The 14185-nt window shown below is 56.1% G+C and overlaps 1 protein-coding gene across 1 annotated transcript; it reads right to left on the minus strand.

The window, feature by feature from the left end:
* Window positions 1-815: 815 nt before the first annotated feature.
* LOC138831894 (uncharacterized protein DKFZp434B061-like) lies at window positions 816-1697 on the minus strand. Its single transcript, XM_070028901.1, has one exon. The coding sequence runs from the start codon at window positions 1695-1697 to the stop codon at window positions 816-818; it is 882 nt and encodes a 293-aa protein (XP_069885002.1).
* Window positions 1698-14185: the final 12488 nt, after the last annotated feature.

Here is a 14185-nt window from a genome sequence, read left to right on the forward strand (position 1 = left end):
GCCCTCTCCTGGGAGAATGCGGGTGTGAACCAAAGGCCTTGTTCTGCCAGGACTTTGACAGTGACCACCTGCGGCTGATGTCAGATGGGCCACGCCCCCACCGTGGGCCACGTGACACGCAGGCCTGGGCAGAGCCACGCCCCCACCGTGGGCCACGTGACACGCAGGCCTGGGCAGAGCCACGCCCCCACCGTGGGCCACGTGACACGCAGGCCTGGGCAGAGCCACGCCCCTAACGTCGACCACGTGACACGCAGGCCTGGGCAGAGCCACGCCCCCACAGTGGGACACGTGACACGCAGGCCTGGGCAGAGCCACGCCCCCACAGTGGGACACGTGACACGCAGGCCTGGGCAGAGCCACGCCCCCACCATGGGACACGTGACCCGCAGGCCTGGGCAGAGCCACGCCCCCACCGTGGGACACGTGACACGCAGGCCTGGGCAGAGCCACGCACCTACCATGGACCACGTGACACTTAGGGCTGGGCAGAGCCACGCCCCCACCGTGGGTCACATGACACTTAGGGCTGGACAGAGCCACGTCACCACCACCGTGGGCCCCTTGACGCATGGGACTAGGTGCACCCCTCCCCCACACACACCGTGGGCCACGTGACCCCTCTCCCCAGCGGCAGGCCGCGCTTCCTCCCTGTCCCCGGAAGGCCTGCCACACGCCCCGGCCTGCAGCCGCCAGGGCTCTGCTCGTGGGCCCGGCCCGTGACCGGCCAGCCGGCCCAGCCCCACCCGGGTCCCCGCTGCCGCCCGGCACCCGCGCTGTTCTGACCTGGAGCCCCACCGCCTGCGTGGAGGGGATCACCCCTCCCCAGAGCGCCCTCGGCGCGCGCAGCCAAGGGCTCTCGGCGTCCGGCGCGGCAGGCGCGGTGTCCGCACGGCGAGGTCCGGCACGGGGAGGTGTCCGCACGGGGAGGTGTCCGCACGGGGAGGTGTCCGCACGGCGAGGTCCGGCACGGGGAGGTGTCCGCGCGGGGAGGTGTCCGCACGGGGAGGTGTCCGCACGGGGAGGTGTCCGCACGGGGAGGTGTCCGCACGGGGAGGTGTCCGCACGGGGAGGTGTCCGCACGGGGAGGTGTCCGCACGGGGAGGTGTCCGCACGGGGAGGTGTCCGCACGGGGAGGTGTCCGCACGGGGAGGTGTCCCCGCGGGGAGGTGTCCGCGCGGGGAGGTGTCCGCGCGGGGAGGTGTCCCCGCGGGGAGGTGTCCGGCACGGGGAGGTGTCCGCACGGGGAGGTGTCCGCACGGGGAGGTGTCCGCGCGGGGAGGTGTCCGCGCGGGGAGGTGTCCCCGCGGGGAGGTGTCCGCACGGGGAGGTGTCCCCGCGGGGAGGTGTCCGCACGGGGAGGTGTCCCCGCGGGGAGGTGTCCGCACGGGGAGGTGTCCGCACGGGGAGGTGTCCCGCACGGGGAGGTGTCCCCGCGGGGAGGTGTCCGGCACGGGGAGGTCCGGCACGGGGAGGTGTCCGCACGGGGAGGTGTCCGGCACGGGGAGGTGTCCGCACGGGGAGGTGTCCGCACGGGGAGGTGTCCGCACGGGGAGGTGTCCGCACGGGGAGGTGTCCGCACGGGGAGGCGTCTGCAAGGCCCTGCGCTGTGAAGGCAGCCGGTGGGACAAGCGTTTGAAGAGGGGTAGCAGCCCCCTAAGGGAGGGGTCTGGGGAGGTGAGAGGTGTGTCTGTCATGCCCCACTTTTTAAATACAAAAGCCTTTGCTGGAGGGGCTGGGAAGATGGCTCAGTGGTAGAGCACTTGCCTTGCATGCATGAGGCCCTGGGTTCGATTCCTTAGCACCACATAAGCAAAAAGAAAAAAGCCTGAAGTGGTGCTATGGCTCAAGTGGTAGAGCGTTAGCCTTGAGCTGAAGAGCTGAGGGACAGCACCCAGGCCCAGAGTTCAGGCCCCACGACTGGACCAAAAAAAAAAAAAAAGCCTTTGCTGGGGAGCACTGGCTGGAACCCTCGAGATGGACCCCATCTCCACAGCCAGGCCAGGTCCTGCTGCTGCAAGGATAGCCCGTGGGGGAGGCGGGGTGTGTCTAGCCTAGGGCCCAGGCTCCCTTCTGTCCCCATCCCTCACCCCACAGAGCAAGCGGAGGAGCCTCTGTTGTGCTTGGAGAAGGGAGGTCTGGAAAGGAGGCTGAATTGCCTAGAGGGCTAAGGGAGACTTGTATTTGCACAAACAAGGGGTGGGGATGCTTAGCCACTGCCTGGAAGTCTGTGGAGGCCGGGGGCCAGCGGAGCACTCTGGCTCTGCTACAGGAACAGCTGCTTATTTCACTCATTCTGTGATGGTCCACATGCAAAAACAACTAGGTGTGAGCCATGAGAGTTATTAAAACCTGCATCTGTTAATATTCAGAAATAACAATTATCACATTGGAGGGGTGGGTTGGGGGCTTTAAATTTATTTCTCTAATGTTACCACTTCATGTTTTTGAAAGGAAACTTTCATAAAGCAGAAGTGCTGGGCAGTGGTCTTCGACATTCTCAAATGCTATTGGCATCAGCACCCCATGTCTGCGGCCCGGAATGGGCCCCGCGGGACTGCACACATCTGGCTGTATCCATGACACACACCCTGGGAAGCCATGTCCAGAGGTGCAGGTGTCCGGTCCCCACACGGGTCGCCAGGCGTGTTTTCTAACCTCACTGCTGACACCGGGGGCGTCGGTTTCTTGGGCACCTGAGAGTGGCAGTGCCAGCCCTACAGGGAGGCGATGAGCAGCCGCCAATCTGCAAGTCCAGGGGAAGCGGCCCCGCCCAGCGGGTGCGTGTTGCTGCTCCATCCATGACCATTGGTCATCTATGAACATCCATAAGCCACGCCTCCTCCGGACCATGGCATGTGTCTGCCCTGGTGAGGGCCAGAGCCCAGGTTGGAACCAGGTCCTCACTCAGGACCCTGAGGTCCCCATGTGTCATCCAGCCGGCTATCCACAGGGAGTTACAGTCAGAACCCAGCGGCTCCTTCCAGCCACACCTGCAAGGAGCTGCTTCCTGCGCCGGGCCTTCTGTCTCTCTGGGGTTTGCAGGGTCCCATCCTGAGAGAGGAACCAGTTGTATACATCGCATGTGCCCCACATGAGTGGTTTTGGACATACATAGAAGAAAGAAAGAAAATGCTGCTGAATAGGATGAACATTTCACTCTTGACAGAAGCCCGGGCACTCATCCTAAGTGAGACAGCCAGGCTCCTGGAGAGGAAACCTTCATACGCAAAGCAGGAGAGCAGCGGCGTAAACTAGCCCCATGAGCAGGTTCCACATGGGGTGTAGTGACGGTCCTGGCTGGAGCCCCCCTCCTGCGGGGAGCCTCCTGGGCTCTGCGGACGGGATCTCTCGCCTTATTCTTCCTTTATTATTTTGGTGGGCCTGGGCTTGGGCTTCACACTAGTTAGGAAGGAACTTGACCGTTCAAGCTACTCTGCCAACCCACTTCAGTCAGGGCTATTGTAGAATAGGGCCTGGCTTCGCGCCAGGCTACTATAGGTGAGCCTCCTGTTTCCTCTCCTGCGCCAGTGCTGGAGCTTCAACTCAAAGCCTTGTGTTCTTGCTTCGCTTCTTCACTCAAGACTGGGGCTCTACTACTTGAGCCACTTCCAGATTTTTGCTAATAGGAAATGAGTCTCTCAGATTTATCTGCTCAGGCTAACCTTGAACCATGGTCTACAGATCTCAGCCTGGTAAGCAGGTAGAATTATGGGCATGATATATATATATATTTATATACACACACGCACACGCACACACACACACACACACGCACACGCACACGCACACACACACAAGTCTAGGTCCAGCCACTGCTGGAGACAGAGTCCAATCCCATGAATGTTTTGTCTTTAAAAAAAAAAAAAAAAAAAGCCTGGTCTAGCCTCAAACCAAGATCCCCTGGTCTTCTCCAAAGTAGGCTTACAGGCTTACACTACTCTGCCTAGCTAGTCCTGCAGCTTGAACTCTGGGCCTGGGTGCTGTCCCTGAACTTCTTTTGCTCAACGTTAATGTTCTACCACTTGAGCCACAGCACCACCTCCGGCTTTTTCTGAGTAGCTTATTAGAGATACAACTCTCACAGCTTTCCTCCCTGTGCTAGCTTTGAACTGTGATCCTCAAATCTCACCCTCCTAAATAGCTAGGATTACAGGCGCCCCGCTGGTCCTCCCGTTTGTGATAAGGCCTTGTCCCACGCCCAGAGAGGTGGGCTGATCACACAAGACTATAGCCAGTGATAGCAGTTCTTCAGGAAGAGCACATGGCAGAGTAAGTGCCTCAATGACCTTCAGTGACCTTCAGTACATTTGAAGAGGGGAGGATGGGTCTGGGGAAGGTTGACGTGGTCAACACTAAGCAGGGCTGAACTTGGATTGCTCAGCTCAGAATCTGAAGTAGCGCTGTGCTTGCTCAGGACCAGTTAAACCAGGGCTACGAGGCCTGAGGGCCGAGACTTTATCTGATGTGGAGGGGCATGTGTCCTCTGTGCACCTCGGTGTATTTCACTCTGAAGGAACTGAAACTATCCCAGCTCCCTTCCAAAAGTCTGTCAATAAGCCAGGGTTCACACCTCAGAACCTCCCATTTCCAGACGCCGTGGAAACCGTCTCTGCAGCTCCGTCTCTTCTTCCACCCAGATCCTTGACTGGATCAGTCAACACCCTAACCCCCAGAGCCCAGAGCCATCCACAGTCCCACAGGCACGCTCCGAACTATGGCTGACTCATAAATGGACTACGCCTGCCCCCGCTTCACACACACGCACGCACGCACGCACGCACGCACGGCCTGTCAGACCATTACCCCCCTTAAAGGTGTGTGTAGAGCTGCCTTCAAGATACCAAATGTTGCAGAAAGCAGAACAGTAGTCTTTCCACCACAGGGCAGAGCAGAAGACATGAATCCCACCTGAGGTCAGCATGGGCCTGCACCCCAGACAGGGCCTGCTGCCCCAATCTGTCCCTGAACCGTCTGTACCACCCTTCCCACAGACCAGGAAGGCAGGTGCCCTGACCCAGGGGAAGGATGGAGGACAGATTGCGATCCTTCTACAGAGCAACAGCGAGCAGCACTTCTTCGGTCGTGGTGAGGGTATGGCCAAAGTGTGGCCCTATGCCTCTGGGCTGCTTCTGTATCCCATCCGAGAGAGTTCAGAATCCCAGTCAGTCACACGTGAGAACCATCAGACCCAACACAGGCCACCAGGAGCCCTGTGGAAACACCGCCCTAATCAGCACTCCACTGACCTCCACTGTGCCTGGGAGCCAAGCCTGATAAGCTGCCCGTTTATTCCAGAAGATTAAAATCTGGAAAACAGAGCAAAGTGGAGAGCTGGCACTGCCACAGAGAAGGCCCCTCCCTGCCCACGTGGTTTATCACCAGCATCAGCAATTCCTGCGGCCCACGGCCCACCGCCGGCTGGACGTCAGCCTGGATCCTTGTCTCTCTGGGCCTTCCCAGCCCACAGGCGTGTGCTCGCCCCGGACGGCCACACACTCGACTCCCAAACTAATTCTGCTGTTGTCCTTCAGCCTGCTGATTGCCCCAATGGGAAAATTATAATAATTACGGGCAGTTACACAAAACCTTTGAGATAGCAATCCTGCACAGGTGAGTTGCCTAAATATGAACTGAAGGCCACACGGGCCACGTGGGCAGTGCAGGCTGCTGCCATCTTGCAGATTGGGGGGGGGAGGAGTTAAGGGACAGAGCATTACGTTTTGCGGGCAGGCATGAGCATCGCAGTTCTTCTACATCACGTTTTACGCAGCTTCTGCACGGATGCTCGGTGCAGAGACAGTTTAACCCAGGGCAAGAGCTGCTAAAATTCTTTTCAAAGACACGGAGAATGCTTACTATGTGGCCTTCAATGAAACCACGAGGGACGTTAGTGAACACGTGAACGCTGGGTGCAGTTCCCACGCCCGTGGGTGCCCCCCTGTGTCCAGAACGGACGCCACAGATAACAGGGTCGTCTTCGGCTGGTGGAATTCCGGGGGACTCGTATAGTTTTTTCTTATACTTCTCTGTCAGTTAATACCCAATCTTTCATAAGAAGAAAAATAGCGAAGTGTGGTTTTTTCAGGCCTTCACGCTTCCCTGTTCCAATCAGGCTGATGCGGCAGGGAGAATGTCAGCTTCAGCCCTGGTCACAGTCACCTCTCCTCCTGCTCGGGGACTGGGTCTAGCTGCAGGCGCCGGCAGGCCAGACTCCCCCGGGGAGACCCGAGAGACCTACTCTATGTCTGCCGACGGCACGGGCCAAGTCCAAAGTCAGAGCCCACCTGGAAGGGGGTGAGCAGCTGTGGCCTTGGCTCAGGGCCACACAGTGCCCTCGAGAGTCAGGAGGTCTCTGAAGTGTGCTGAGCGAGCACCCACACACACACGGGGGACACTGGTGCCAACATCAAAGGTCACCGCCAGTGACCTCCAGCCCTGCGGTGGAGCTGTCAGCCTGCCCAGACCTCACATCCTCTTCTGCACACAGCTGCCCTGGAAGGTTCCAGACTTCCCACCATACCACCTCCTGCCCTGCAGGGACACATCCTATGCAGATACGAAAACCCAGCCGAGCTCTTGGATGGCAGTGACAGTGTCTGCCCCCCCCAACCAAATATGCCCACCACACCCCAAAAAAGAGAGCCCCGTGCCCTGCTCACCTTTGGATCCACGTCTCAGATGCTCCAGCCACCGCCAGGGTGTGCGCCGGAGCCTGGGCAGCCCCTCTGGACACAGGCGGCTGTTCTGGGCAGTAGGCTCCGGAGGTTCGTGGCCCAGGTGCTCACCATTGGACCAGACTGGAGCCTCCACTTGCTTCCCCCTTTGCATTGTGGGAAAGTCCAGGTGAGCGTGGTTGGCTTGCAGGAATCCATGCACACAGCTGCTCTGGGTCTTGGTGAGGATTCATCTTCATCAGCTGTGCTTAGTCCCAAGCGCTGGGGGGGTGGGGGGGAGGGGGCGGGCCAGAGGGACTGGAAGATGGCAGCAGTGCCCTGGGGAGAAGAACGCTCTCTGTGGCATCCCAGGGAGTAAGCCCAGGGTGGATCGGAGGCCTGAGGTGGCCTGAGTGCCCGCACTGGCCGCGGGGAGGCAGGGCAGCCGGAAGCCCCCGAGGCCCCCTCTGTACTGCCTCCAAGAAAGCCCTTGCCTGGAAGCCACGCGGCGTCTGGATGGAGCCCACGCTGACGGCCCCCTTGGCCGCAGTCCTGCTTCCCACCATTTCAGTCAAGGCCTCTAACATCCCAAACAAAATCTGAAAATAAACGACTTGTGTCTTTAACGGTTGTGGAAGCCTCCCGACATGTCAAGGGCCCATGTCCTTCCAGGATCTCCTTCCAGAAAGATCTGCCACATCTTCTGAGTGCAGCCTTTGCTGAGCCAGTGGTGGCTCTTGAGGTCAAGGGAGACACTTTCAGAGTTCCCAAGCTCAACACCCACCACTGGGCCTGTAACAAACATGTTCTCCCCACCCCCGCCCCCAAATCCACGCAGGCCCTTCCCATGCCCGTCATGATCCTGAGATTCTGGCCTCAAGGTCCCACCCTAGAACTGTCCCATCAGAGACTGTCCCCCGAGACCACGGGGGCAGCGAAGACCATTCCTTCTGTCCGAGAGAGACCCACGGGTGTACCCGAACACACGCAGCATGGGGCTCACACAGGAACTATGTCGTGATCATAATGGGCCTTCACAGAGGTAACCCGCAACCAAAACCCTTCCCCCCGATATGCTGGACCCCTCCAAAACCCTCCACATGACATATGGCTCCGTGTTAGAAAGGATGAAAAATTGAAATGCTAAGTGTGTGTGCCAAGACGCTGAGACTCCCCCCGCGAGAGATGGCATCTTTGTATGTCCACATTGGTAAAAGGCAGTTTCTGTTTGGACAGGGGCGTGGTGAGCGGCGGGCGTGGTGGTTGGGTGGCACGTGTCGCGGGCAGGTACACCAGTACCTAGAGCAGAGGCACAGGCAGCTCTCGGACCTGTCTTTTGGCTCTGGCTCATCTGCTCCTCACTGTCACCCCCGAGGCCACCGCGGGGCGTTGGTGCAGGCCCTGTGTGTCATCACTGCGAGGGACGACGAAGTGCAGTCATGTGTGAGTGCTTCCCAAATAAAGTTCCTTTTTGAACAGTTCATGGTTACTTTTCCCCTCTTTCATTGGCCCATACCTGTAGAACAAGAAAGAGGCTTCACTGGAAATTCCGTGGATGCATGCAGTGTGGTTGGAACCTGCTCATGCTGTGCACACCCCCTTTTCAAACAGTCTACTTGGTGGGTTTCCTTATACTGTCTGCATACACCTATGAAGCATTCAATCCTCTTCAATCCTCTTCACCACACAGTCCTTCCTCTCCCCTCCCCAGTCATTTCTCAAGAATTATGGTAGATCTTTCTGGATTTCAGCATTTGGATTATGGTGTTCACCAGGGCAGGAAACAATCTGGGATTTGGAGGAATGGGGGCGGGGGGCGGGGTGTTAATCAGTGACTGCCAGGACTCAAGAGAAGCAAGTCACTCCACAATAACGTAACATATAAAACCAGTGTTTCCAAAATACACTCAGCATATGTGAGATGTTTAGTACAGCCATTTTCTGACTAGGGATTAAGATGGCATGCAGAGAGCGGGTTCGGGACTCATGTGAACTTCCAGCCAGTCTGAAACCTGCAGGCAGGCACAAAGAGCTCCACAGTCCGCCGGAAGAATTTCTCCTTCCCAGGGGAAATCCGTTTGGCTCTTGAGGCTGTGTGGTTGTTGCTGCATGACTGGGTTTGAACTCAGGACCGGGAGTTTGCTGGGCAGATGCTCTACCACTTGAGTCATGCCTCCAGATCTTCTCTGTTTAGTGAATGGATCTCTTTACTTTTTTCCTGGGCCATCCTCAGACTTTCATTCTCCTACCTCCACCTCCCAGTAGCTGGGATTACAGGAGTAGGCAGCACACCCAGCCCTCTGAGGCCTTTCAAATGATGGATGAAGCCTACTCTGGCCGGTGAGGATAATCTTTACTTAAAGCCAACTGGCTGTGGGTACACCCTGCATCTACACATCTCCATGCCCGTGTCTGACTCAAAGCTGGTGTGTGGCCACCCACACTCTGCTGTCATTGCTGATGAGCACGGCTACTGCCACTCACCAGGCGGGGGAGACTGAGGCACACAGGAGCAGCTAACTGACAGGACTTGCAGAGACCGCAGCCGTACACGGGCTCCCTAATGTCATCTACCTCTGACCTCCTCTGCTCTGACCCATCCCAATGTTCCACTTGCTCACCACTCCCCACGGCTGGAGCGGCTCCAGACTCCCGGCTGCGCACTGGGCATTAGCGTCAGCTTTTCCTAAACACTCTCTGGTTTCAAACCCCTGGAAATTCTACTTCATCCTCAAAACCCATCTTGAGTACCCCCTCACTTGAGAATCCCCCAATATTCTCCACTCTCCAGTCTTCTCACCCAACCAGCCTCCTAGGGCTAGACTTAGCTCTTCCTCCTTCCCTCTCCACTCAAATAGTCCGCAGTCTTCTGTCCCTTCTGTTCACCCCAGGGTGACATAATCGCCCTGTGATTTCAACAAGCGAGATCATCCAACTCATAATTCATAGCTTAGGATTCATTTCGTGTGGGGAAGACATTCTCATGGGCCACGAGCTGTCAACCTGAAAGGAAGCAGGGCCTAATCCAGTCTACTACCTACGTCTGTGAGTAAAGTTTTATTGGTACACAGCCAGGCCCACTCATTCCTACATTGTCTGTAGCTGCTCTGGGGCTGTCATGGCTGAGTCAGGCAGTTGTCCAAATGGAGGTTACCGGCTACCTGGCTCTGTACGGGGAGAAACCGTGAGCCCAGCCAGGCCTCCCCAGTAAGGGCTTGGCCTCCACCTCTCGGGATCAGCAGGGCACCTGCTCGTGGAGTCCCGAGGGAAGGAGGCTGGGGCGCTGGCAGAGGCGGCTGCCCGAGAAGCAGCGAGCACTTATGCAGTAGTGCAGCGGGGTCGCAGGGTGGCCAACATCCCCTTCCCTTCCAGTCCACACATTGCTGTGCATGTGCTAAGTGCTGGCTCTATCCCTGTGGAGTTGTGGCTATGAGAAATTTCCAGAAGAGTCTCCAGAAAGGAGAATTGCTCCTTCAGATGCTAGTAATCCTGCTGCTGGGCTCCACGGGTGTTTGCAGAGTGAGGAGATGCATGGGTCAAATGCTACACCCAGTGACACCCAACAGCATCTCTGCTCTCCCGGCCAGTCGCTGGCCTGGCCCTGGCCCATCAGCGCCGCGGGTCCAGGGGACATCTTCCTGTAGATGACGGCGCTGACAGGTGCTGAACGGGCAGATTCTGAAGCCCTGGTGTGGACTGAGCAGAATCAGAGGGCAGGGCAGAGAGCTGGCACGCTGTGCACACCGCCATGCCCTCACCAGGACCCGGGCACGAGTCCTCTGCACCAGCAGAATCTCATTCGTGTTCAAGCGTCATTTCCTTGGGAAATGTTGCAGCCACACATCTTCTACCCAGCCCAGGAGAATTTTCCCAGAATCTCAAATTATTGACAATCACGTGGCCATTGATCAAAGTGATGTCACGTGCTCCAACACCTCACTCAGAGAGACAAGAAAGAAAGAAAGAAAGAAAGAAAGAAGAAAGAAAGAAAGAAAGAAAGAAAGAAAGAAAGAAAGAAAGAAAGAAAGAAAGAAAGAAAGAAAGGAAAGAAAGAAAAGAAAGAAAGAAAGAAAGAAAGAAAGAAAGAAAGAAAGAAAGAAAGAAAAGAAAGAAAGCCAGCCACCTGCTCTGAAGAGCAGAGTAGAATGACTCCATCTCCTCCTCCCCACAGGGACACGGGAAATGACACTTCTGCAGAGCGTGTGCCAAGGGAGTTCCTAAGAAGCAGAGAGGCTTCTCGTCACGGGATTCAAGACAATGTAGCTGCCGGCTGCAGAAATGACGGATGTGCCGCTGACACTCTGTCACTGCTGCCCAGCGCCCCTCCCTGATTTCCAGTAACTTCAGTACTGTGGTTTGGGCTGGCCTTTTTTTTTTTTTTTTTTTTTTTAGGAAACATCTCAGTGTGGTTTCAACAGTTGTCATGGAGAGCTGGCATGACAGAAACCTTTTGGGAAAAATTACTTTCAAGGCTAATGTTCTCTCTCACACACACATGCCACATGCACCCATGCAAGCACACACACACACACACACACACACACACACACACACACACGAGGTCTTTGTGAGAGAAACAGCAGGAGCCCTTACAGATCACAAAGTATGGTGATGTGATCTATAAATTCATGTCTTCCTTCGGCACCCTCCAGCTGTGCACCGTGTGCTGTCACCTGCAGATTGCTGGCTTCTGTTACTGGCTAAGATTTTATGTGACAGCAAATGCAGAGCATTCAGAGTCATGAGGCCTGATGAACACAGCTGTACGGGACCGACGAGCAGCTACCAACTGGAGCGCCCATGGACGAGGCAGTTCGACACCAGAATGCGTGCTGCAAGAGAGGCTCAGGAGCCTCGTCAGCTCACATTCTGCTGAGCCATGCCGGGGGCATGCGTGACTGAGAGCAGTTCCAAAAACGACTACTGAATCAGCAACAGGCACTGGCGTGTGGGCCGTTACAGACTCCACACAGTTCTCCCGCAGGTCCGGCGTAAGGCCATCAACTCCAGCCCTGTCCACCATGAGGCTCCAGGATCTATGCCTATGGAGTTGGGGTGGGGACACAGAGGAGAAACAGAGGAACAAGGACCAACAGGAAAAGAGCTGTGACCTGTGCTCCAAGCTTTACCATCTGACTTCACAAAATGACAATTCTGAGAGTTGGGGAATGGGCCTGATTCCAAAAGCCATGTGCTCTAAAACAGCACTGGGGCTCAAGCAACAGAGCACTTGTCTTAAGCTCAAAGAGACTCAGGGACAGCGCTCAGGCCCTGAGTTCAAGCCCCACAACTGATGAGAGAGAGAGAGAGAGAGAGAGAGAGAGAGAGAGAGAGAGAGAGAGAGAGAGAGAGATCTGAGGATCATGGTTCAGAGCCAGCCCCGGCAGGAAAGTCTGTGAGACTCTTACCTCCAATGAACCACCAGAAACCTGGAAGTGGCGCTGTGGCTTCAAAAACTTCCCTCTGCGTCCCATCCCACCCTCCCCTGCCTGTTCTCTGAGCACCACGCACCCTCTGCCCACACTGCCAACTGAATAGAAAGGGATGCCAAGGTCCTAGAGGATGCCACCACTGTGTGGGAGCTGAGATCTTCAGAGCCCCCCAAGGCCGGCACTACTGGGGAAGGGGAGCCATGAGGAGGCGGCGCCTGGGGGACGTGGAAGGGGATAATCAGACCAAAGCCCCTTTCTCTCTCCCCTCTCTTCACCCCACCTTCTCTCTCTTTCCTTCCATCGCAATTTCCCATTCAACTGTAGATCTTAGCAACCTCAACATGCTCTGATGTTTCTTCTTTCCTTCATAAGTCCGCCACCTTTTGCACTTCTGTCCACCTGTGAGACCTTGCCATCTACCTGAACTGGGGGGGCACTGAGGGGCTTCTGTGGGACCACAGCAGGGGCTGTGGGCAGGGGGTGCGGGTCAGGGGCACGGGCAGCGTGGACACAGCAGGCCGGGGACCAGTCATAACCTGGGCAGCGCTGGACTGGATGGCACACGTGCCCACTATTCTGAACAGAACAGTTTAACACTTACCACATGCTCATTTCTAGAATCTTCCATGTAACATGTTTTGGAGCACTGTTAAGTTCAGGTAACAGAAACCATGAAACAAGTGAAACCAGGGACACGGCAGGACTCTGCACAGATCTCTCTTCTCACACACACTCCCTCACACAAACACACACGCATGGGCACAACCACACGCATGGGCACACACATACACACACTCACACAGGACTGGGACCCCCTACCTGCTTCACCTCCTGGGGGACCCCAGGGAACCTCCCAGACCCCAGTGTCTCCACAGCTGTTGTGTTTAGCTATGACAATTGCAGTGCTTTATAAATTATATAGTAACCATTCTTCCTTACAGAAAAAAAAAAAAACACATAAACTGTTGCTGGGGAGGAGGCTCAGAGACCCTCAAGAAGAGAAATGCCCACTCCCCGGGGATCCTGGGGGTCAGGTGTTGGGGACTGTGCAGCAGAGAGCCCCAAGCATGCACCTGACACCTGAATGACCCCCACGCCCCAGTGAGCACCCCGCTACCCAGGCCTCAGCCCGCCTCCAGCCCCAGGGAGACGAGAGCAGTTTTCTATTTAAACCAGTTCCAAGTTCTGTAACTCAAGACCCCATTGACCCATGAAAGGCTTCAGTCCAGTCCCGTTCCTCCTTTCTGACCAAAATCCTTTCTAACATCTATGGGCGGGGTGTGGGTGGCTCACGCCTGTCATCCTAGCTACTCAGGAGGCTGAGATCTGAGGATCGCAGTTCACAGCAGGCCTGGGCAGGGAAGTCCATGAGACTCTTACTGCCAATTCACAGGAAAAAAAAAAAGCCAGAAGTGGAGCTGTGGCTCAAGTGGTTGAACACTAGCCGTGAGCAAAAACAGTTCAGGGACAGAGCCCAGGCCCAGAGTTCCAGCCCTAAGACAGGTACACGAAAGCAGGACGCAGTGAGTGCTGCTGATCACACGCAGCAGGAACCCCGAGCTCTGCTGCTGATCACACGCAGCAGGGACCCCGAGCTCTGCGCACCTGCTCTGCCCTTCCTGTCCGCTCTCAGCGGGACTGTGAGGTCCGGAGGGCTGCTGCCTGCTGGGCAGACACAAACTGGAGGATTAGAATCCCTGCCTCACAAGGGGGAAGCCCGGAGTTCAAGCCCAGCATCACCAAAAGGCCCAATCAGCTATAATAGATGAAATCCAGATTGGTAATATTTAAAATGAACCACTTTGATAAAGAAAAGAATCAGCCATTACCTGTGCTCTGCCTTTCACAATACCAACAAAAGGTTAAGAGAAGAACTGATGTATAAGAGAATCCCAAGTAAAAAAAAAAAAAAAAAACAAAGAAGAAATGATCCTGCGTCATAGTTCGGAACTCCTAATGGACTAATGAACGGAAGCAGTGGTAACTAGAAAAAGAAAGCACAGAGACCCTCTACCTTCAGCCTTCCCGACAGATGCTTGCTGGTATGGTATGTGTGTTTCTTTTTTTCAATTTCCATAATGAAAAGTGTTTAAAGTC

This window comes from Dipodomys merriami, unplaced genomic scaffold (genome assembly GCF_024711535.1).
Source record: "Dipodomys merriami isolate MVZ:Mamm:240054 unplaced genomic scaffold, mDipMer1.0.p SCAF_2, whole genome shotgun sequence".
Classification (NCBI taxonomy): domain Eukaryota; kingdom Metazoa; phylum Chordata; class Mammalia; order Rodentia; family Heteromyidae; genus Dipodomys; species Dipodomys merriami.

Bases quoted from the DNA above. Each gene is read 5' to 3' on its own strand.
- LOC138831894 (XM_070028901.1), bottom strand. From the start codon at position 1,697: ATGACAGACACACCTCTCACCTCCCCAGACCCCTCCCTTAGGGGGCTG.